We start from the raw sequence: 23,636 nt of genomic DNA, 5'->3' as shown, positions 1-23,636 counted from the left end.
TCCAAATGCCGCAAGTATGAAATTCCCGCCATTTACCAGTAAGGAATTATAAAAGTTTCTAATTACCTTCGCCTCATTCCCAGATTTGGTGACTTGGGAAACGCGATGGGCTCTTATGGGGGTTTTACTCCCTGTCTTTGCTGCTCTTGTTCTTGACCGGGCTCCCCCCGACTATCTAAATATCACAAATCTATCGGAAAATAACCGTTTTAGTCCTGCCTCTGTTCATTTTGAGACAAATATTCCTAGAACGGATGTTACGAGCGGCTGAATATGGAGCTTTTTCGGTTACATTTCTGCAAGTTTATTTTTCACAACAAGTGAGTGACGTCACGAAGGAAAGGACCATTCTGAGGAAAAGGGGGTTGTTAGTGTACCGGATCGCATTTGTCAAATAGCAATAACATATTCCACGAATTACACACTAATGTTTTTCCCTTAATAGGTGAGAGAAAAGTCTACATAGTTTTGTTTCTATGCAATCTGTTAAGCATTAAAGAAGGACAAGCAATTTATTTCCCTTCACCTTCGAATGGTTGATCCTCAGGTGTGCTCAATGCCCTTGAGCAAAAGACACGTAACGTGAAATAACTTCGCGTTGTAGTTCTGGATGCCGCCATTTTGTTTCACGCAAAACAAAACTTTCAGTCTTTGATCTGAGTTGATTTAGTTGTAACAATGCTTTCTGGGCAGACTTGAAGTTTGTTCTGGCCAACTTTTTACCGACGAATGTAACGATGCCTTGACTGAAGGAGGAAGAAAAGTGACGGCCAGCTAGAAGTCGCAGAAGGGGTCCAGCAGTGCCGTGTGTTCCTTTCTTGGCTGGGGCGCGTTCACACCACCATGGCTACAGGTGGGAGTCCAGAACCCGTCTACACCTCAGGTACAGCTCGGGGCGCTCGGTTAGCATCTCTGCTGATCGACGAAGGGACCTCACTGCTGAAAAAAGTATTTGAAGATGAAATCCGCAAAATGAACCCCCCGAGTCTTCAAGTGCAGCTAAGAAATCACAAGAGACATCTCTGTAGCTTACGTTACTTTAATTGTGGCCAAAGGAACATGCTGTATCCACGAAGTGGTAATATACCGAATACTACACAGGGGTTCGACATATCACTGTTAGAGCTTTTGTTGAAAGAACTCTGTAAAGATGCGCCCTACGCAAACGCAAGGGCTAGACTTCGGGTGTATAGAAATACGTATTACGGACATATTTCAAGTACGGAGTTGTCTCAGGACCTCTTTGATAAACTATGGAAGGAATTGGCAGATATTCTGGTAGCTCTTGGGGCGGATATGAACGCGATTTCCGAAAGACTCAAATCAAGCATCGATCCTGAAAAAGAGAAGACATATTTCAATATGCTAGATCAACTTAACAAGGAAGACAAGGAGGTGAAAGATATCCTTTTGGCCCATGGCGAGATTCTGAAAACGTTACAGCAGACAGTATCCGAACTATCAGGGGCCTCAAGTACGCAGAAGGACCAGACGCGTCCAGGTAAGGATTAGACGGGTTCATTTTGCTTTCTTGTGTCACTTTTAAGTATAACTATAACTAAAAATTGCGAATGATAAACCCACGTTGTGGGGCAAAGGGGTGATGTTATGTGATTTTTATCGAAGGCAAGCGACTAGTATGAATATTTTAAAACAACGTTAACCAATCAATGGCACATATTTTCAGAGCTACGTACTAGGTAAATGTATGTGGGACCTTGGGATCTACAATTCATAGTGTTTTTGTTGAGGAAAAAACACACTGATCGGTTTTGAAACTTGATATAGTTGCTATTTAATTGACATTCCTGCATTAGAACACATGCACAATGTAATGTAGATCTCTTCCCTAAATGTTCAATTAAATATCTATTCACTAATTCATCAACCTTCACCTGTTTCACACAGTTAATTAATTTTATGGCAAGAAAACAACATGAATGTTTAAAGATGTTGAATATCTACAGTTGCAGCATAAAATTACACTTACAGTACTTTAATTCATGACGAGTGTCAAGATATCATTCTGATGCTTTTGCAGGTTCTATTGAAGAGGGTGTGTCCTTTCACAAGCGAAGGAGATTAGATGAGTCTGAAGCAGGTTCTAACCAAGAGGCTGGCCCCTCACACATACTGTACTACACAGAGACTCTGAGGATGAAGGTATTGGTGATATGGTACCATTGGTGATATTGGTACCATGATAATGGGTTTGCTGCAACTACATTTTATGTGATTGAAAGCTGCATATTTCTATCACTTCTATCTTAATGCTGGCTGACTCAGATCAAGGATATGTCCTTACTCAGATCAGATGTGGCCTTTGCCGTGGGCAATATGCTACATTCAGTAACCATTCTGGTGTTTGATTCTGGTGGAGCTGAGGCATAAGTTTGAGACTACGGTGTGTTAGTTATCAGTGGTCTCCTTCATTCATTTGATATATGATCAAATCCTTCTTTGCAAGCTTGACCATAACCATATGCATGATCATGATGCTACAGTAAAGAATATACATGTATAATATAATGCGAGATCTGATGTTATAATCTATCAACTTTTTATTACTGTTTCAGAAGCAGACAAAGCAGGAGATGTGTTAAGAAGCGCCCTTTCTATCAACTACAGCAACACCTTGAACACTCTGAAGCCTTTGCCCTGGGATGATAGATTTTGCCTTGACCTTGACAGGATCTTTACTAGTCTTGTACTGGTTAGTCTCCATGACCAAACAGACAGGAGAATTCTTAAGTCACTTGAAGATGTCTATGACCATCAGACTGTAAGTGATCTGGATAGAAGATTCAATGTTTTGGTTGAGGGACATGCAGGGAGTGGCAAGTCAACTCTTCTCTCTAAAACAGCCCTTGATTGGTCATGCAAGAAAGGTAGGCTAGCAGATATGAAGAAGATAGTCTTGCTGGTTCGACTTAGAGAGGTCCAGCCAGGAGAATCCATTGCTGAGATTGTGTGGGACCAGTGTGTCACAAAGTCAGCCAAGGGGATCAGCATATCTGCTATAGAGACTTGTCTCCAAGACAATGAGTCCAAACTTGTATTCCTCTTAGATGGCTATGATGAACTAGTTCCAAATGCTAAAGGGCCTCGACAAGTTGTTCCTGAACTTCTTGCCAAGAAATGGTATCCCAACAGCACAGTCATCGTAACATCTAGACCTCTGTCAGGTATTGAGGAATACATGGTAGTTGGCTGTAAAGTGAAAGTTGCAGGCTTTTCGTCAGCTGACGTAGAGGGATTTACAGCAACATACTTTCAAACTATAGGCAAGTCAGATTTAGCAGCTCCACTCATCAAAGCACTACAAGCAAATGTTGTAGCTAGAAACTTGATCCAGACTCCCATATTCATCATGCTGATTTGTGTTCTGTGGGAAGATGATCCAGACAGAGTTTTCCCAGGGACAATGTCAGGCTTATATCAGGAGCTGCTGACATGTGTCATCAGGAAGCACTGTGTCAGGGAGGGTCTTTCCATGTCTGATGATAAGATACCTTGTGAATTATCTCCCATATTACTTAACCTTGGTAAACTTGCTTTAGAATCATTGTTGAGAGGTGAAAGCTTGGTAGACCTGGGGAAAGCTGCTGCTGTTCAAGATACTGACATTCTGTTGAAACTTGGCATTGTTTCCAAAGAGGTGTCTGCATCCAGACTACATCCAAGAAAACAGTTAAACTTTCCTCACAAGACCATGCAGGAGTTTCTTGCAGGTCGATATGTTGCGGAAACAGTCAATACTTCCTCTGGGGATCTGCATGAGTTGGTACCATTGGACACAGTGTGGAGAGTTCTGCAGCAGAGCACCCTGGTTCACTTCATTTGTGGCTGTGGGGGTAAGGCTACCAAAGAAATGCTAACAAAAATTTACAAACTATATGAAGCTCATGTAGCTGCTTCTGTAGCTACATTCAACTACACAAAAACATATGTACCTCAGGATAACCAGACTAAATCAGATTCTGTGAAAGAACTCTGTATGATGAACTTGTATGAAAGCCAGGATTGTAGGTATTTTCCAATAGTGAGCAACCTGCTCTCATCTCTTGACTGTCATATCAAGGCCCCCTCTAGAGAAGCGGCTGCTCTTATGTACTACCTACAGCATGCTGCAGTAGTACCCAAGGGCAGATTATTGAGACTCAGGGTGACAGAGGATAGTAAAGGAGAGGCAGTGGAATATCTTTCTGGCATGCTGGAAAACTACCTGCCTGACCTCTGCTTGGACTTGTCATTTAACAATAAGTCTTTGCAGTACTGTCACATAGGGGATAAGTTTGACAAACTGGTCACTTTTTTTAGCAAAAAGTCCCTGGTATACGATCATTAATTCTGGAAAGAACAGGTCTTACTCGTTCATCACTGCAGACACTGAGAGATATCCTGCCCAAACTAGCCATGTTGGAGAAACTTAATCTGTCAGACAATCCAGGCATTTGTGAAGATGAGATTACACTATTGACAGGGTTAGGGTCTAACTTAAATTTGACTGATTTGAGACTCTGGGGAGTTGGGCTTGGAGATGTTTCCCTACAATTCTTGGTTGCTGTGCTGCATCGTCTGTCCTGTCTGGAAAACTTGTATTTATCAAAAAACAACTTAGGAGCTACTGGAACACAGCCCTTTGGTGCCATCCACCAGCCTATTGTGAGCCTGAAAGTACTCAGGCTGTCTTGCAATAAGATAGGGGATGTTTGTCTGAAATCCCTTATGCATGTGCTTCATCACTTATCCCATCTAGAGGAATTGGATCTACGTTACAACAACATTGGAAATGAAGGGATGGAACCCTTTGCTGCTATCCAGCAGCCTGTCAGACTACAGAACCTATACCTGCAACATAACAAGATAGGGGATGTTTGCTTGAAATCTCTTGCAGGGGTGATGCATCATCTATCCTGTCTGAAACACCTGGATCTATCAAACAACAATGTAAGAGATGAAGGTATGGAAGCCCTTAGCACCACCCTGCACCATGCCCCCTGCATGGAGGTTTTGAACCTGAAGGACAATCCTGTAATGGAAGTGGGCATCAAAGGGTTTGCACAGACTATCGGCATAATGCCTGCACTAAAGGAAATGAAACTCAGCTCAGTACAGACTGTAAACCTGGATGACACTGCTGCCATGTCCATCACCAGTATGCTGACCAGGCTGCCAATGTTAGAATGCCTGCATCTGCTTAACATCTCCATGTCAACTGCAGGGTTCCAAGCTTTGGCTGCAGGAATGGAAGAACATACAACATTACAGACACTGGGGTTAGTACACCCTTAAGTTATACTAAACAAAGGTTGATTCAGAAACCTTCCAACTCCTACATTTTGATTTTCTGCACACCCCACCTGATAATTTCATTGCAATGCATTGTCAAATGGACAAAAAACCTTCCCTCTGATATATGATATGGTGGTAATCATAACAGCTAGAAACTTACGGCAATATTCACAATAATGTTTGATGCTGAAATTACAGGTTCGCCGAGCACTTGATACCAGAGGGAGTTGATACCAACAAAATAGGCACCAAGATTACTTTCCAGTAAGTACATTTCACTATAATTTTCCAATAAAACCTGGTACATTTATAACAATTCTTATTCAAGTTGCTCTCTATACATTCACAAAGTTGAATAATTTTATACATGTAGTTAAAGAATTCTGCCACCCAGTCCCCATCGAAGAAATGTCATGCATCATATAGAGATATATACATGTATGTCATTGCTTCCACGTGCACCAATCATCTATCTATAAGTGACTCAGACATGTCATTCAAATTTCATACTTACTGATAGACTCGCCCCTGAGGTAGCCCAAGATAATGGCAGTAATGAAAGGGTATTCAAAATAAAAGTGGACACATTTTCTGCTTGGATGATACCGGTAATCAACATTTCTATTTCCACTCACATGCAGGCTGTTCTCACAAGTTGGTGACGAAAATATGGTGTGAAAACCTACTCGGTAACTCATTGTATCAGAAGAAAAGACTCAAGGGCAGCAAGCTGCAACATGAATGATGGTGCGGAACAGAGAAGAAGATCCAGAATTGTGACTAATTCAATCATTCCATCTAGCCTTGCTCCAACTGACATACCGAGATCTGTGGTTATGATGAAATTGCAGCTTGGTCATAATCTGATAACAAGTTTTATCATACATATCACTGAATGTAACTGCAAGCGCATGACCTTTTGATGCATATTTGTGACATAACATGTACATGTAGAATGAGCTCTGTAGTATACCAAGAAAACAGTATCTTGTAGTATGAGAAAATAAACACACAACTCACAACTGCAATGAAGAGAAGTAAACCTGATTCTGTTATCAGCACCCATATTGTACTTTCTCTCATAGGTAGATTTCACGTATAGGTCAATAAAATCTTGGACTAGGAACAGTGGAAGCTAACAATGTATTTTACTTTAGACTATTAAAGGCCTGATTCACTGTTGTGGTTCCATTCCAAATATATCATGTTATTATAGACCTGCAGAGATTAGAGAGAAACCAGCAACACTAGACATTTCCATCTGTTGACATCTGAACAACATATATGTGGCATTGCACCAACCTGATATTTACGTAATAAAGTTCTACACAGAATGTAACAAGATATTTGTACTCAAGGATACAAATAAGAACACTAGGTTTGCTATGTATGACCCAATTATGCCATAATTATAAAAATATCATGGATATAATTTGTTTTCACAATATCTAAATACCTATAATACTGATGGGATCAAATTCTTGCACCTCTTATTAATATAGCAACCTAAAGATACTCCTACACAAATTCATAACATCCAAGCAATGTAACGCCTGTCAAAACATTTGACAGCATCTTAAACTTCGAATATTTAACAACTGGCTGAGAAGAAGCTGACATTGTCTGCACTAACATATGCTGATTGCAGGAAAAACAACATGGCACAGTTTGGCAATCACCCATCCACCCAACCCTTTGCATTCAAAATAGTGACAGACCTTAGTCCCTACCAGAGTACTGAGGTGGCTTGAAAGAGTAGAAATTGTCCAAATAGACAGACAACATACCAGAGTTGGTATGCTAAAGGAGTACAGTTTGATGCTTGCCCTGGCATTTCTACTCTTTCCAATTGCTTCTGAAGCCTGGAAGATGCTAGACAGACTGGTTCTAAAAATAATCACAAATGACCCATAATATCCCATGGTTCTTTGGCACACACCTAACATGACCCACAATTCCTCAAGGCACCACCCAGCCATAGAATTTACTAAAAAATTGCTCAAAGGAAATACAAATTCTTGTCTTCTTTGCGAGATTAAAATACCCAGTACTTCCTCAAGGGATTCCCATCATATCCAATAGGAGGTTGGCTTTCATGTTGAGTAAGGATGCCTGGGGCTCAGGAAGGTCATTCAGCCAATCAGAGGGCAGGGCTCTGTAACCCCAATAGGCCCCCAGCAGTGCACCTGTCACTGAGGCATGGGTGTTACTGTCTCCTCCCAGCATCACAAGCTCCGTAATTGCAGACCTGCAAAGGAAGGAATGTCAACTGTGACAATCATGCATGATAAATGTTTCGATCATTGTTATAGCCAGCCTGACATTTTGTCCCGTCATTTCAATTTTCTTTGACGCAACATCATGTAGTGCCAGCATGCTCCTCTGGAAAATGTTGAAATCTAGACCCTCTGAAATACTATTTGATGCAAATTTTGCTGGTAGTCTAAAGTTAGATGATGTCTCTTTCCATATCTTAAAACATCAATTTTTGTCTGTCAAAGATGATGGGTTGGGCAAAGTTCTTGTCTCTCGATGAGCAGCAAAAATTCTAGTTAAATATGACAGCTAGAGACAGCTGGAAGTGACAGTTCTACAATCCAACAGAAATCCCAGAAATGATGCTGTTAACTGTGGCATAGAATAGGTGTACTAGCTCTTAGACAGTACTCAGTAGTTCTATTCAACATTCTGCCAGACATACATGTACAAATGTAGTATCCATCACACATAGAATTTTGATAGACACATACCAGCTGGAAATCTTATTACTTGCCATACATTGTACCTGATACAATTGTTGTGCAATAAACTCTGACTCTTAAAACAACAAAGAGCCAGCAGTGTCCTGACACTGACCTGAAGTCCTGTTTGCTCCTGAGGGCCACCAGCCCAGCTGCCAGAGTCTTAAAACAGAATGTCATCTGGTTCTGGTGAGGGGCCCACACCTCAATACTACAGGGTTTGGTTGGGAAGGAAACAGAAGAATCAGTTCATGTCTACAATACATTACATATGGAAACATGTTTCTTACGCTATCTCATGAAGATACAAAATGAAATCAGACTACAAGCTACAAAGTACTAAACTAAAAAGAACTTATAGTTGAAAGAAAATACACTATATACTTCATGTTTAAGGTACTGTAACAGTTACTATCGGTAGTATTGTACAACTTACTGATCTGCAAGCATGTGTGCTGTGTTGTGTTATGTTCAGGATGTACAGGATCAACTGTGCTGTAGGGTGTGCAATATTGTTCAGGTACATGTACGTGGTTCATTGGCAAATGCATGTATGGACAACAAAACTTCAGCTACTGTGTCAGTGCTCAATCAGCCATGAAATCAATGTATGAGATACAATTTGCTGTCTAGTTGATATTGTGTATGTTGGTACATGTACATTTAAGGGAATGTGGTTAGTATCTTACTGATGTTAATAATTACGAAGATAACTGTGTACTAAAGTACTGATGAAGGGTGCCTATGTAGGGAAGAGCACTGTTTACCTCTGATAGTCCCTAAGCCCACAGTAGTGTTCAAAGGCCTTCAGGTGGGCGGGTCTGGACAGATGTTTACGTCCTGTCTCCATGGCAACCTGAAGCAGCTCCTCCATGGATTCATCCTTGGTGATGTCATGATTTCCCTTAAGGAGAAGTTAAGAGGACATAAGATATCCAGTAAAGTTTGTGCATCATCTTCAGCATACATGTTCTGTAAACTAAATTTTGTTCATCAATCTATGTCATCAAAACAATCACTGTCAAAGTAATTTACAAAAAAAATATTCTGGATGAGGAAATCTGATATCAACATCTGCATCATCATTTCTAAGTATATTTTCTTCATCATTTCATATTTCAAGCATCCGAAATAGCCCCAAAACAAGCTACGAGTTCCTTGATGTTCATTTTTGTTACCACCAATAAATAGCTAGAATCATTTGAAGCAAGCAACTGTTTTCAATCACTGACATTGCAATGTTGCTTCACATATCAGTATGCTATGAGATAGTACTGATTCAACTTTCTACATTAAAAGAATGACCAGAAAATTGACTTTCAAAATCCAGTTTTGTCACCCTTATTGGATGCCCTTAACTTGTATGGCAGTTATTCTCACCTGCAGCATGAGTGCAATGGTTGCTGTGACAACAACAGCAGTTGCTAAGCAACGGGGGTCATGGTGGGTCGCTCTACATATTCTGATGGCATTGGCTGACACCTCCTTCAAGTCGTGGAACTGTGGCACCCCCAGTACTACTGTCCTGGTCAGGCAGCTGTTGTCACAGTACTCAAACAACACATCATCCTGGTCCTGCATTGAAGTACAACAAATGACCACTATTAATAAGACTCTGCTCTCATATTTGGAACATGATTTTCCAAATTCAATGAATCAAATGTTAGAGTGAATTACTAAATTACAGGTATGAGTTTTCAACACAATTAAAGCAATTATTATGAAATGCTTTTAAATTATTAAACGTTGCCTTTTTACTTGTCCTGTCAAAAGCTTTATTTTAAAGTTTTATCTTGACACACTCAATCTGTAAATTGTAGAAATTTTTATAAATGTTTAATTTTGAAATCTGCTGTTTTTGCAATGGCTTCTCACTGTGAACTCAAAGATACCACAAACAATGTGCCACGAAACTTCAGTGCTGCGAATATCAATAAATTTACATTATTACTGTACCTCCACTTTGTGACAGAGCCTCCTAGCGGCTCCATGTGGGTCCTGCAGGTACCTGGGGTCAGACAGGACCCTCTGGATGGTGTTCCCCACCAGTGGTTCCTCCGTGTCGCCCAGCCCAGGAAACCCCTCCCTGCAGTATGTCTCCAGCTGCTGGGCAAAGTCTAACTCATCCACCACCCCTCCCCACTTCAGCAGGGACTCCAGCAGCAGGATCTGGGGGAACAAGAGAAAAAAAACTGTGCTGCAGTGCAATGTGAACCAGTCAGAATTGCCCTGAGGAAGGCTATGGTCTTGACCTACTCCTAACCATGGTTGGGTGGAGTTCAGTGTTCTGGATGCCATGAAAAAAAGTAAAAAAAAAAGCACTGTCATTTAATTATGTGTGACAGGGGCTTAATGTTGCCACTCTGACTTACAGTCTGGTCAAAGTCAGTTGTCCAGTCTCCAGGTCTCCATCTCACCCTGTGCTTGTCCCTGATGATGTCTGAGTAGGACAGGGTTTCAGCATTGTAATGGAATCTGCACTCATCAGGCGTCATCAGCTCTGTAGCGATACCTATGGCGTCTCCTATGGCAGCACCATACAGAAGTCCTAAATGGTGCAAATATGGTTAAAAAGAAGTCCTACCTTTGTTTTGTTAATAAGCTGATTATGAAAAGATTGGTGTAAATACGTACAACAATGAGAAGTACATGTACTAGGGTCAAATATAGCTACAGTATTTCAATGTTTTGCTAGGCATATTCCTATTTCTATATGTGTTGCATTATACACAATATTGCAAGAGATATATAGCTTTGTCTTTCTGAAGTCCTGTTTTCCCATCCCCATCTTTTGCTCCTACACCCTTCAAAAGAAGTACATGTACCATTAGGAATGAAATGTACACAAACTGTGGAAAATATTTCACATCAAATAGAGATCCAACCACTGGCTGTAGGTCAACAAACTGTCATGGTTTACTGCATTATCTCTCTTGCATTCTCAGTTTTTCCCAGAATGTGACTGAATTGTAGGGTTCAACCCCTTGCAAATGTAACATTAGAACGGGAAGCAACAGAAAGCTATGTTTTCTTCAGGATGTTACACAAAGAGGCCGCTGACGTACCCAGCACCCTGTCCATGAGTGTGTCAGCGTGAAGCTTGGTGCCGTGGGGAGGGGGTCTGAGAGGGGTACGGTTCCTGCTGGTGGTGTTCGTCGTGTGCGTCTGCTCCTCCACGTACAAGCTCCGAGCAGAATGTGGATTCTGAACCGACGCGTGCAACACATGTCCCCTCTTCCTTTTAAAGATGTTAAATCTTGGAGTCGTGGGTTCAGAAGAAGGCACTCCGTTCGGCACCTGAGTTCTCAGATAGTCCAGAGTTGCATCTGAACCCTGATTGCACACTTGCTGTGGTGGCATGCAACATTTATTGCTCACAGCAAGCAGAAGTTGTAGAGTTTGCGATCTTCCTAATGACAAAGGAAGGTTTTGTAACTTGTTGTTAGAAACATTGAGTCTCTGTAAGGCCGGTAGGCTTCCGATGTCCTCTGGTAGTTCTGTGAGACAGTTATTGGAGAGGTCCAGTTTCTGCAGCTTGGACAAATGGATGAGGGATGCAGGTAAGGTCTGGAGCTGGTTATGACTCAGCAACAGGGTTCTCAGGTGGAAGAACAGGGAAATACTACAAACAAAAAGGAAAAACAAAACAAAACTGAGGGTATACAAAATGTAGGTGGTGTTATAATACAACTACATTGTACTTAAGTTATGGTGTAATGGTGTTTTTATCAGAATAGTCTTACACCATAGCAGATGAAAATAAGGCAAAACATGCAGCAAGAGAAAAAATTCTCATCATAAAGACAATGTTGGTACATGGTAATACATTCACAACAATCCTACTAGTAAGGGCGTCCCAAGAAAATTTTTAGGTCTTGACCCTCTGAAAATGCTATTTTCTGCATTGTGAGGAAAATAGACTAGGGCAAAATTTTGTCTGTCATGAGTGGCAAAATTCCATGGAATGACAGATAGACATACTTGTTTGGAGATTGTACTGACCTGTCAGGAAGAGTTATGAGACAGTTGTACTGTAGGTTGATGTAGGTTAGATGGGGCAGGTGGAGGGGGAGGTCCTTGGGTATCTCTGGGATAGAGTTAAAGGAAGCATCCAGAGCCTCGTGGAGCAACACAGAGCTGAGAAGTGTCCATGGGAGAGCTGTCAAACTGCCTGAGTTCAGATCTTCATTATTCACATGCTGTGGGCAGAGAGGCTGGTCAGAACACTTAGCCTGGGTACCATCCAGATTTTTGCTACACAACGCTCGAAAAAATCCGGATGGTACCCAGGCTACAGAAAACTAGCATTTGTGAAAAAGAAAAAGTAAATGTACCATATACTGATATAGCCAGAAGACATAGACCAACGTCTAAGGAAAAAAAAGTTGTGTTTCCTGTTGCACTCCTGAAAAAGTTTAGGTGTAGGGATTATCTTTTTCTTTCTTTGTTTGCTAAGTTTGGATTAAGGCTATGTAACGTTAATGGCCTGCCTATTCCTCGGTGTATACGTTGTCATAAGGCCTGGTCATTTCTTATGACCACCTCTTAGTCTTAAACTGATCAATCAATCAGTAGGCCTTATGACACCATACACATCTTAGAGCAGGTCATTAACCCTTAAATAAATCATTGTACAGATTTTATACACATGTACCATGGTTAGATGAGTTTGTTCAGGCTGACCTATGACCAGTGCCAGTCAGTACATAGGGTTAACATGCTCACCACATAACATGTGCCTGTGAAATGCATTGGAAAGTAGATTGTTTACTTGACAAACTGCATTCCTAAAGGCTAATGTTACCAAGGATAGCAAAGTACACAATATAGTCAGCATTCGACTCAGCAATGGGCAAATTTGTGTTAAACTGGGCTCTCCTTATGTATTCGTGCTATGCTGAGAATGCTGAAATTGACTAAAATTGGCTGATGGTATAAATGTTTGACACTTTCTGCTACGTCAAGTCTGTCAATATTGTTCCATTTTTTCTGAATTGTATACAGCAAGAAGGATCCATTCAGATCAAAACAAAGTTTAACACTTTTATTATAATAAAAAAAATATTCATTGAAAGTTCTGGTTTTACAGCGAGTATATAGGCGACACTAAATACCCGCCCAATGGATCCTGGATCTTTTGGCCGAATCGGTTGGTGTGCTGGTTGTGAGCTGACACACCGCACAAGCGGTGCGGGTTCAATTCCCGGGGGTCAGAGTCAACCTTTGAGTTACTCCTATCTCTTGTGTTACACTGGTACTGACAGATGCATGACTTAAAAAGTAACGTTAGAGTAAAAGTAGAAGAAGCATGTCTTTTCAAACCTTCACATATTGATGATAGTTTAGCTTCCTGCTCAAGTCCAGTATTGTCCTGACCCCTTGCTGTTTGTCTGCAGGTAGGTCTGATGTTGTCACGTTTCCCATCACGTCAATTGTATTGAACCTAAATCATCAGCTGAAAATAACAAAAAAATGTGTAAAGTTTTAGCAATATTAACGAAGGGAGCCCTAAATTGAACACCATATGTACCACTGTACCATATTATTAAAATTTGCCAATTAATGTCAAATTCCTTTATTTTTAAGGTGGAAAGGTACAGCGATTAAGGTTACTTAAATGATACTTTCCAAACTAGGACTATGTTTAATGGTGTTGGGGGGGGGGTGTCTTGAAATATAATGTAACGTTTTAATAGGTTTGCTTAAAGTTTAGCAATTAAAAGGGGCGGGGTCACATTACAGAGGCTTCAGTCGTTGCAGACAATCTTTACCTGCTGAATTTTGCCCTTTCCCCCGAATTACTTCTATTTTCTTAACGTAACAAAAGTCCATATGGCAGTGAACTTGTTGCACAGCACCGGAATTTGCCACGTCTACTGTTTTGTTACTGAGTGAATGGCGTAGTAAAGATGCAGACGACAAAAGTTTACACGACTCAAAGAAGCACTAAAATACAATCCTAACCTGCAGATATAATAGGTGAAAACATACAGACCTTCAAAAACTGCATCCCATACCAAGAAAGTCAGTGTTTTCCCTGTGAAAGGCACAAACACTTATTTTGCGACTTTTCCCCAGACGTGCAAATAAACTTCCGGTTTTCAAAGGAGGTCAGGGGGCGGTCTAGCACTTCCGGTTCGAAGGACGCCGACAAAATGGCCGAAGGTGGTAGAGAAGAAAATCATCTGCACCAAGACGAAGGTAAAACTCGCGTAGTTCGGCTCCAGTTACATCTTATTACACCTATATACATCCTATAGACAGTAAAAAAAGTGATGTTATATTCATGAGAGTTGTGATTCTCTAGAACAACTGCTGAACATGTTGCGTATCTGGTCATATGTCAGGTAACCATATGGGAGTGTCGACAAATAATTTTGTGCTTTATGAATATGATCCTACCAGTATTTTAGACAGCATTCAGCATAAGATGAAACAATGGAATCTTCTATACACATCCTTCTATGTAGATGACATTGCTGTGTATTAGCTTTGTGAACCACTTTTGTTATCTACTATACCACTAGTAGTAGACAATTTATCATGTGTATGTTAATTTTCATTCACATTTGCAGACAATTCATCTGCATCTAATTTGAATTGATATTTCTGAACGAACCATTTCTATGTTCCAACTTCTAGTTTAGACTTATGTGTACATAAATCTTAATGAAAAGACCATTATCAATGATTGTGGAAGTAGTAGTAGTAAGCCTTTATTTAATTTAGTAGTAGGTGAGAATATAGATGATATTTTTTAACACTGGGGTCTCGAGCACTGGTAAATCTAATGTGGAAGGCATGACTTTTGTAATCCAGTACTCGGTTCCAGTGCTGACGGCTGTTTCAAAACTGGATAACCAAAGCTGATCAGAATGCCCATCGGCCTTGCCCACGCGCCCACTGCACGCAATTAGAAATACAACATGCAAGCAGAATGTTGAGAAGAGTGTGTGATCAGCTTTGTAACCAAGGAGCTTTAAATTCAACCAAGGACATGTCCTTGATTCAACTAAGACCTGGAGTAAGTTAAGCACTGGAAAAAAAGTTCTGAGACCAAGGAGGTTCAATCATCTTTGCTGAGACAATTGCAAGATTCGGCACTGGAATTTCAGTCTTGTGGAAGCTTCAGTACTTCGTACAGAAACAAAGCTGTTCAGCACTGGAATACCAGTGCTTTACTTTCTTTTAAACACTGTTGGGTATCCAATGCCTTGAAACACCAGTGTGGAAGGCATGACTTATATCATAGACTTGCCTAATGCCTATGGAAAGTCCCATCTGGAAGTGTTGTTCTTTGTGAAACTGTCAATGTTTTTCAGCTGTACATTTCCTTACTGTTTCTTCAGTTTACTTGTAGTTATACACATTAGTTGTTGCACCTGGTGTACATGTGTTTATCCTAACTTCTGTGCTGGTGAAGGTGGCAGGTGCAGGAGAAGTGTATTCACCTGCTGCAGGTGCAGGAGAACTGTAGCCACCTGTTTGCACAGTATCACCTGTACTGAACACTGTGTTCTGGTTTGGTCCTTCCTCACAGATGACTTCAATGTGGAAGAGTTAGACCCATTTCGAGCAGCCAAATATGCCAGGATATGTATGCAAACCATTTCATTCTCCTTCTCCTCCTCTCTGCAGCTTCTCTATACCTACAAGCAGCTGTCCTCTGCACTTGGACTTGGATTCTGTGGCTAATGTTTTACTTTACTCTTAGTAGCAAAATACAAAATGTACATGGTTACAAAATTCTAGCCACTATAGGCAATTTTTTTTCAGAAACACAGCAATGATGCATGTCATATAAAAAAGATATGCATCAAGTTTGAAGAGTTCAACATCTATTTTCAACAGCAATATGACTCAATAATAAAGATATTGCAACAGTTCAAATGTACATTGCTACTACATGTAAATAAAGAAAATCAAGACTTACTGAGTATTAGACATGTTATTTTGATGCCATACAGACACATTTCATGATGCAACTTCAAAAACTGGAGTTGTGAAGGAACATTTGTAAATAAACGTGCAATTTTCAGGACCCTCAAATTACTACAAAAATATTAGAAGTAGTCATTTGTACTTGTAGACACACGGCATCATTTGTACAAAAAAAATTTATCTATCAGATTCCACAAAAAAGATATTTGCATCAGCACAGTTCTCACAAAATGACAAATATGATGTTTTTGCCTGTGACTGAAAACCATGTATGAAGTATTCACTGTGAGTGATTCAGTTTGCATGGCTAGAACTCAAATCTAGGTGATAGTACTTGTACCTTCTCAAACACTAATATACAGACACACACAGAAAACATTTCTACAATCAAAATCCTTTTTTGTGGTGGTACAACCATGAATGTATACCTGCATGCAGGGCATGAAATATATGTGCTATTGTTCTTTTACCTGTAAAATCATATTAAGGTAATTGGTAGAGTTCTGCATCAGCATGATTCTACTAAACCATAATAACAGTTCACACCCAAACATGGTGTGAAACTACTGAGTATCTGATTTTAACCAACAGTTTCAGCATGAGCATGCAAATTGGAGATTGCTGTGGATATTCTGTATCCTATACATACAATGTAGATTAAGTACATGTAGAATATTTTGTTCTATCGCATTGTTTTGTTGTGTGCTTGATTTGTGTTGTAGTTTGGCTTAGACAGTGTAGCCAGGGGCATCTGTTCTGCTGTTGCCTTTAATACTAGGCTACAGTACTAGTAAGCTAACAATTCCGTGGAAGCATAGACAAAGACTTTTCATGTTTGTGTTTGTGCAGTGCTTCATGTTTGTGTTTGTGTTTTTACAGTGTAATTCAAACACTAGTAAAACAGCCTTTTTTCCCAGCACATGTATTTCCAATTATAACAAGTTTGTATAAGCTGTCAATGTCACATTTGTGTGCACATTTGTGCTCACCAACTATCTTCTTAGTTTCTTTTTGTTTGTTGTAAAAAAAATGATACCCAATTGTGATGTGTAAAGAAAAATGTCTACAAATTTAATTTTTTGCTTACTGGTATATTACTTACTAGTATGCTGGCAAAGATGACAAAAATAGTCCTAGTAAACTAGTCTGCAAATACATGTATAACATGATACATGGCTGCACATCATACACCTTAGACAGCATTGGCTATTAAACTAGCTTGCTGTTCAGCTGTGATTCACCCATTTAAAACACTGTCTAAAAACATTAATTTTGTGCACAGCGAACCAAAGGCAATATGCATCCAAATGCATTTTTCTCTTCCTGTCTTCATTGTGAAGTGTTCTAAGACTGAACTCCTTGTTGGTATGATGTGTAGGTTTCTCCGGATCAGATGAGTACTCCTCATCAGGTGATGAAGTGATCGACCACGTCAGCAGGAGGAAGTACTCCACCAAGGACAGGTGGGGAGGGGGGGACCCGGGGCAGGGGAGGGACAACTCAGCTGAGCTGGGCAGTAATGAGGAGGAGGAGGATGATGATCTGGACCTGGATGATGAAGGAGATGGAGATTACGACACAGATGTAGAAGGTGAATACATGTATTAGATCTACACTGTAGGCTTTAACCTTCTCCCTGCTAAGATAGCATTTTGCCACCCTATGACATGTACGACTACATGTAGTTGTGAGGTTAGGCAGCAGGGAGAAGGTTAACAAAACATGTAGTATGCATAGTACAGAATTTGGTAGCCTTATTTTTCAAGCGAATTGATCTCTCCCAAAGGTATATAGGAAGATTTTTTTTCTCATTTTCCAGCGTAAATAACTGTTATCAAAAGAAAAGTGGCCTACTCGTCTGGAAATTGTATCAGTTTTTTTTGAAATTGTGATACACATCAGTCAGACCCATATATCACAATTTATTGGGTGATCACTAAAGGTCTTTTTTAAAAAACACATTGGTCCTATAAAAAAAGTATCATATTTAGTGTCTGGTGGTTATTCACACTACATGTGCTCTGCATCATCATGTGTGAATTTTTGGAGGTATGAAAGATTTAACAGTATACCTATAGCTCAGTACACACACATTTATCAAATGGTTACATTTAATGTTTGATGACTTGCAATGTAACCAGTTCCCCTCCCATTAGACAATGAAGAAGATCTAGAGGAGGCTCCTGTCCTGAGACAGAGGAAGCCTGTCACAAGCCTTCCTGAGACAGTCACAACACTAGACACAGAAGACGGGGGGAAGGTCTATGTTATAGGAACTGCACACTTCAGCGAGGAAAGCCAACAAGATGTCATTAAGGTATGGTAAAGTTTATGAATACCACATGCTACATGTATGCTTATGACATATTTACATTGATGTGTATTCTGTATTGTGAAGATAATGACTTGCAGCATACAAAAGAAGCAATTTTCAGATGTATAAGTATAACTAATGCATGCATTTTGCATGGGGGTCTGTGGTAGTGTTTTGGCCAGCCTGAAATTTTGTTTGACGTAATACCATGTTGACTTCTGGCATGGCAGTTGCCAATGGAAAATTTTGAAATCTTGACCCTCTGAAATGCTGTTTCCTGCATTTTGATGGATAATTTTGCTGGTAGACTAAGCTTAGTTTAGATTTCCATATCTTTACAGGCCAATATTTGTCTGTCATAAGTAGCATAATTCCATTAAATGACAGGAAGACAGATGTTGGCTACAACACTGTCTGTGGTACACGTTGATATATTGCTGAGGCAGTCGTGAGGCACAAACCAATTTCCACTATACAATTAAGTAGGTTAATGAAAATGTAGAGTCTTCACTGACAGCTTGACTAAGTATCAAGACGTTAGTGCATGTTTGTGACGCTCTGTTTGATACTAATGATAGTGAAGTAGCCTTGCTTGATTGCTTTCTTCCATCTGCCAACCACAGACTTATGTTTGAGCCTTTTAGGACATTGAAAGATGTAACCTTGTGCACTATGCTCTATCCCAGACCATTGAGACCGTGCAACCAGATGTGGTACTGGTGGAGCTGTGTAAGAGCAGGGTCAACATCCTCCAGCTGGATGAGAAAACCCTGCTAGAGGAGGCTAAAAATATCAACATGGGCAAAGTGAAGGCAGCCATAAAACAGGTAAGCAATCAGAATATGGCCGTAAATTATAATTTTTGTAAATAGATATGACAGCATACTTGTTGCTTTTGTATTTAAGAAATGAAAAACTTCTATTGAAATAAAACATGTTTATTTGACGTCTCATAATACTGTAATTTCAGTGCTACATTAACCTTTGCACATCTATGTTTCAGAGTGGTTTAGTGACTGGTTTGATGCAGATCCTGCTGCTCCACATGTCAGCACACATTACTGAACAGCTGGGCATGGCACCTGGAGGGGAGTTCAGGACAGCCTTCAGACAGGTGCAATCTCCATCTTTTTAACCTTTGCTGTAATGTGTTGTTCATGTTGGTGATGTGCTTTTAGAATGTGGTTAGATAGACAAGAGTTATAGATTTGTTCCACACTGTACTGAAGCACACGATCTTCAGCTGTTTCCTCCTCTCTGCAGGCCCAACAGGTGCCCAGCTGTAAGGTGCACCTGGGAGATCGCCCCATCCAGATCACCCTCCAGCGTGCCATAGCAGCCCTGTCTGTGTGGCAGAAGATACGGCTGGCCTGGTACATGATCATGAGCAAAGAACCCATCAGGTATGGTACCATACACTTCAGTTAGAAGTACCAAGAGCTAATTTTTGGAAATTCAGAGTATCTTACATTAGCTTGATGAATAGGGATAATGGACAAGAACTGCAATTTTCTAGCTTTTTATAATAACCTTTGCAGAAGGAAGAAATCTTGTTTTTGCTCTGTTTTTTCTTCATCTTCAAACACATATGAGAATGTCCTGAACCAGATGTCTGTCACCATGGTAACTGGTGCTGTAGCAGACACCCTGTGTTGGGTTACATTATGTAGCGGGACATAGTTGGATAGGCTGGTCACCATATACTAGACCATGCAAATGAAAACATCTTACATTTGCTTTCTTTTTATGTTAACTTGCCTGAAATTGTGAAATTTTTGTCCTTCAGTAAAGAAGAGGTAGAAAAGTGCAAACAGAGGGACCTACTGGAGGAGATGCTGGCTGAGATGACTGGAGAATTTCCCGCGCTCAGTAGGGTGTTCGTGACGGAGCGAGACCAGTACCTCGCTTACTCCCTGCGCCTAGCAGCCCGCCCCGTGCCTTCTCATGATGCACAAGGTCTGTTGATTGCGCATTTTTGAAACATGTACCCAAACCTCCGAAATACTAGTAATGGTACTCACTGGAAATCAAGTCACAAGTAGTGTGCATTTGTAATCCCATCTAGTAGGAAGGTACATGACATTGTGTACTCTCAGTGTTGACTTGTGACAGGAAATGTTCAAATTTTATGAAGTGCACTATCTTTTTTAGAGTTTATGTATGCTTCCCCAAATAAATGTCATGTATTGCAGGAGTTGTACCAGCAGTTGTGGTTGGTGTGGTGGGAATGGGACATGTCCCCGGCATTGTGGAAAACTGGAGCAAGATTGTGGACATCCAGAGGTTACTCAGGTTAGTAGGACAAGTTGGAAAGTCTTACTTTGTTAACTTTTCAGTTCAGTTCATCCTTCAATCAGGTGACACGATGTACTGCCTCCACAAGTTCCTGTCGCGCATGACAGAGGACAGTTCAGCACCGCCCAGCCCTATGTCCCCCTCTATCACCTTCTTCAGAGTTAAGGAAGGGCGACCGCGTCTCCGCTTTTCTGTTGGTGACCAGAGAAGTACCAACCCTGCCATTTCGTCGTGTCGCATGACATGGCCAGCCAGCGACAGCCTACGGTTGCGGATGACTGTTGTAATCCGAGGCATATTTCCATAAAGTTGGTTGTTGGTCACGTGACTCCTCCATGAAATGTTGAGGGCTGCACGAAGCAGGCGGGTGTAGTTCCCATCCAGAAGTTTACACAAGGATGCTGTCAGAGACCACGAGTCAGCTCCGTAGAGCAGGATTGACTCAACGCAGGTTTTAAAGACTTTTAGCTTGGTAGAGTTGGCTATTGGGGATTTCCACACTTTTGTTAGGGCATTAGAAGCCCCCCAAGCTTGCCCAATCCTACAGTTAACTTTTAGCACTGTCAAAAAACATTTATTGTACATAAAGTCTTTGAGTACTTTGCACAACTCTCATTTTTTTTTTCCAGTGTGCCCCAAACATCTCGAACACAGGTTATACTGAGGTGGACAGTAAAGCTGGGGCTGCTGGGACTTTTAGGCTACGGCTGCTGGAGGTTTGCCAAGTGGTCAAGTCTCATGAGATAGGTATCACACTGGAGTTTTGTATTGGTCTCCAATAGCGGTTTTGCAAGACTCAGTGTCTCAGTGTCCATCTTGTGAGATTTTGACATTTTTGACACCACTGTTTCCAATGATATACACCCTTAAGATTGTTAGTGTCCTACATGATAAGAAAACATGTTTCTCATATCATGTTATTATGATAACAGTCAAGTACAATTAGGATGTCTTCCTCATCACGTTGTGTCCAGAACAGGAATGTTCCTAGGCCCTGCCACATCCCATTTTTTGTCCCACAGTTAGCAGTTCAGTGTATGTAAGATATCTCTTTATAAACATCCATCTATATATATGTAACATGCCCACCTTATAGCTTGTTGGCAGAACGCACTGAGCCTGCACAAAACCCGTAATGTATTGTGCGCAGCACTTAGGCAGAACTTCTCGTTTAAGGTTGTATTCACGCATTGAAGGATGACATCCTGTCTAGAGTTTTCAAATGTTGTGTTGGAAAAGATATTGTCTGCAACAGGCAAACTTCTGATGCAATGTTGAACAAACATCCTAACAAAAACCAAACATTTGGGTTTTGCACAGTACATTCTGCCAACGTGCTGCACTAAATGGATGACTAGATAAGCATGGCAGTTGTGGACAGACGACCAAATATGGAAACATCCCTTGGGTCATATTGTTTAGATTACATATATACTAAGTGATACAGGAATATGGGAGTGGGTACCTTATATTTATGCAGGTGGTGGTTAGTGGAAATATGTTATACATCGGTAGGCAAGGTAGGTAGTTAACGTAGAGGAAAGTCTTCATACACATAACATTGTGTGTTCATGTATGCATATACTCAAAAGTATATGCATTATAAATGTTGGTAAACATCTGTTGTACAACTAGAATATAGATGTGTTAAGATGTATGAAGTTCATCTTTAAACTGACTTAACAGGTACATAGTATTGATAGATTGTCTGTCATGATATGAAGATATGAAGTATGAGGTTTTGGATAAGACAACATGTTCTACCAGAAAGTATATTTATAACTAGAAAGTCAGAATTTTTACACTATTCACAGTGTTCTTGTTTCTGTTGTTCAATGCAAGTGTTTGTGTGCTGTCTGACACAGAAGCAATCCCTGTGCAGGAGTGCTAAAAACAACAATGTAGTCCACAATTTAGAATTGATCATTTAGCTGCATTTGCTCACAGAATAATACTATAATCTGATTTGCTTTAAGAATTCTGGTAGTTTGTTTAGCTGGTTCATTTTTTGTAATGTTTAATAGGAAAACAGTTTGGTATATTGAAGGGTCCAACTGTAAAAGCAAATTATATGTTGATATTTTGTGGTGCAAAGGTACAGAACCCTGTGTTCATGTTCTGCCAATTCATTTTGTGGTAAAGTTTTGAGGTTATGTTGGTTGGGTATCAATCTTCTGTGATGGTTGTATGTACATTGAATATGAATAAATGCTGCATTAAAGTAAAGAAAATTGGTATGCATTATTTACATAATGTGTATTATTTATATATTACTTGCAGGGTTGTTTTTAAAAAAAGTGGAATTTATCTAGCCTTTAATGGGCTTCAGTAGCGGGTGAGGCAAACTGTACTTCTTCAGTTGACCAACTTCCCAGGCATGTGATCTGTCTATTTGGCCATTTTCCTCTCTTTCCAACCACTTCTCAAGCCTGATAGAGGCTAGAATTTATAATGAGTTAGTTCAACAGAGCTTGTCAATTTAGTGAAGCTTATGGAATTCAGAAACCACAGTTCCAGGCATATCTACTCATTTATTAAAAAGGTGACAGAAAACACCACCACACTGATGTACAAATTGAGTCCAGTTGGTACAAAACCCACTTTATGGGCCACTCCTGATATGTCTTACATACCATCCAAATCACTTGAATGAAGTGTAGAATCTGCACTGTTTTTGATAGTATCTACCTACTGCATAGTGTGATTAGAAAGATGAAAGTTGACAGTGAAGCTTTGATTTGTATAAAACTACATACCATCTTTTGTAACTATTAACATTAAATAATGCATAAAATATTCATTTTAAAGCTGCAAATGCTTTAAAATGCTGTAAATGCTTTCTTAAAGTCTTACATTTATGATATGGATTAAAAAAGGCAAAAGAATTTGAATCAGTAAAATAACAAGATTTGCAGTAGGGTGGTAGCATCTAAATAACTTGTCATGCAGAGTATTATAATACATGTATACCTTTCATATATCACTATACACTGTGTATACCGGCACTCTATACATAAATAAGTAGGTGATAACTTCAGTACATATTAAGC

At 40.1% G+C, this 23,636-nt stretch overlaps 4 protein-coding genes across 8 annotated transcripts; 3 read left to right on the top strand and 1 right to left on the bottom strand.

The window, feature by feature from the left end:
• Positions 1-594: 594 nt before the first annotated feature.
• On the top strand, positions 595-4,348 carry LOC109476907 (NLR family CARD domain-containing protein 4-like). The gene is made up of 3 exons (XM_019777925.1): positions 595-1,501; positions 2,042-2,135; positions 2,536-4,348. The coding sequence occupies exons 1-3, from the start codon at positions 844-846 to the stop codon at positions 4,346-4,348; spliced, it is 2,565 nt and encodes an 854-aa protein (XP_019633484.1). The 5' UTR covers positions 595-843.
• On the top strand, positions 4,058-6,506 carry LOC109477412 (RAN GTPase-activating protein 1-like). Its single transcript, XM_019778671.1, has 3 exons — positions 4,058-5,279; positions 5,494-5,559; positions 5,937-6,506. Exons 1-3 carry the CDS (start codon positions 4,417-4,419, stop codon positions 5,971-5,973), a joined length of 966 nt encoding a protein of 321 aa, XP_019634230.1. The 5' UTR covers positions 4,058-4,416; the 3' UTR covers positions 5,974-6,506.
• A 153-nt stretch (positions 6,507-6,659) lies between these two features.
• Positions 6,660-14,141, bottom strand: LOC109477410. The gene is made up of 10 exons (XM_019778665.1): positions 14,032-14,141; positions 13,359-13,491; positions 12,039-12,235; positions 11,102-11,658; positions 10,409-10,584; positions 9,993-10,205; positions 9,417-9,611; positions 8,804-8,940; positions 8,152-8,247; positions 6,660-7,543 (listed from the first exon to the last, which is right to left on the bottom strand). Exons 2-10 carry the CDS (start codon positions 13,458-13,460, stop codon positions 7,351-7,353), a joined length of 1,866 nt encoding a protein of 621 aa, XP_019634224.1. The 5' UTR covers positions 13,461-13,491; positions 14,032-14,141; the 3' UTR covers positions 6,660-7,350.
• A 16-nt stretch (positions 14,142-14,157) lies between these two features.
• LOC109477411 (traB domain-containing protein-like) lies at positions 14,158-21,642 on the top strand. Of its 5 annotated transcripts, XM_019778668.1 has the most exons (10): positions 14,177-14,237; positions 15,577-15,633; positions 17,356-17,568; positions 18,119-18,294; positions 18,978-19,118; positions 19,295-19,405; positions 19,555-19,694; positions 20,078-20,247; positions 20,484-20,583; positions 21,216-21,638. In XM_019778668.1, exons 1-10 carry the CDS (start codon positions 14,192-14,194, stop codon positions 21,331-21,333), a joined length of 1,272 nt encoding a protein of 423 aa, XP_019634227.1. In that variant the 5' UTR covers positions 14,177-14,191; the 3' UTR covers positions 21,334-21,638. The 5 variants fall into 5 exon arrangements, with proteins under 5 accessions (XP_019634228.1, XP_019634229.1, XP_019634227.1 ...); XM_019778669.1 differs by lacking the exon at positions 15,577-15,633 and having other exon boundaries at positions 14,158-14,237; positions 21,216-21,637; XM_019778670.1 differs by lacking the exon at positions 15,577-15,633 and having other exon boundaries at positions 14,161-14,237; positions 18,134-18,294; positions 21,216-21,632.
• Positions 21,643-23,636: the final 1,994 nt, after the last annotated feature.

The sequence above is a fragment of the Branchiostoma belcheri genome, unplaced genomic scaffold, assembly GCF_001625305.1.
Source record: "Branchiostoma belcheri isolate BF01 breed outbred unplaced genomic scaffold, Haploidv18h27 scaffold4, whole genome shotgun sequence".
Lineage (NCBI taxonomy): Eukaryota > Metazoa > Chordata > Leptocardii > Amphioxiformes > Branchiostomatidae > Branchiostoma > Branchiostoma belcheri.
The sequence above is the reverse complement of the archived record's forward strand: the minus strand, read 5'-3'. Positions and strand labels throughout refer to the sequence as shown.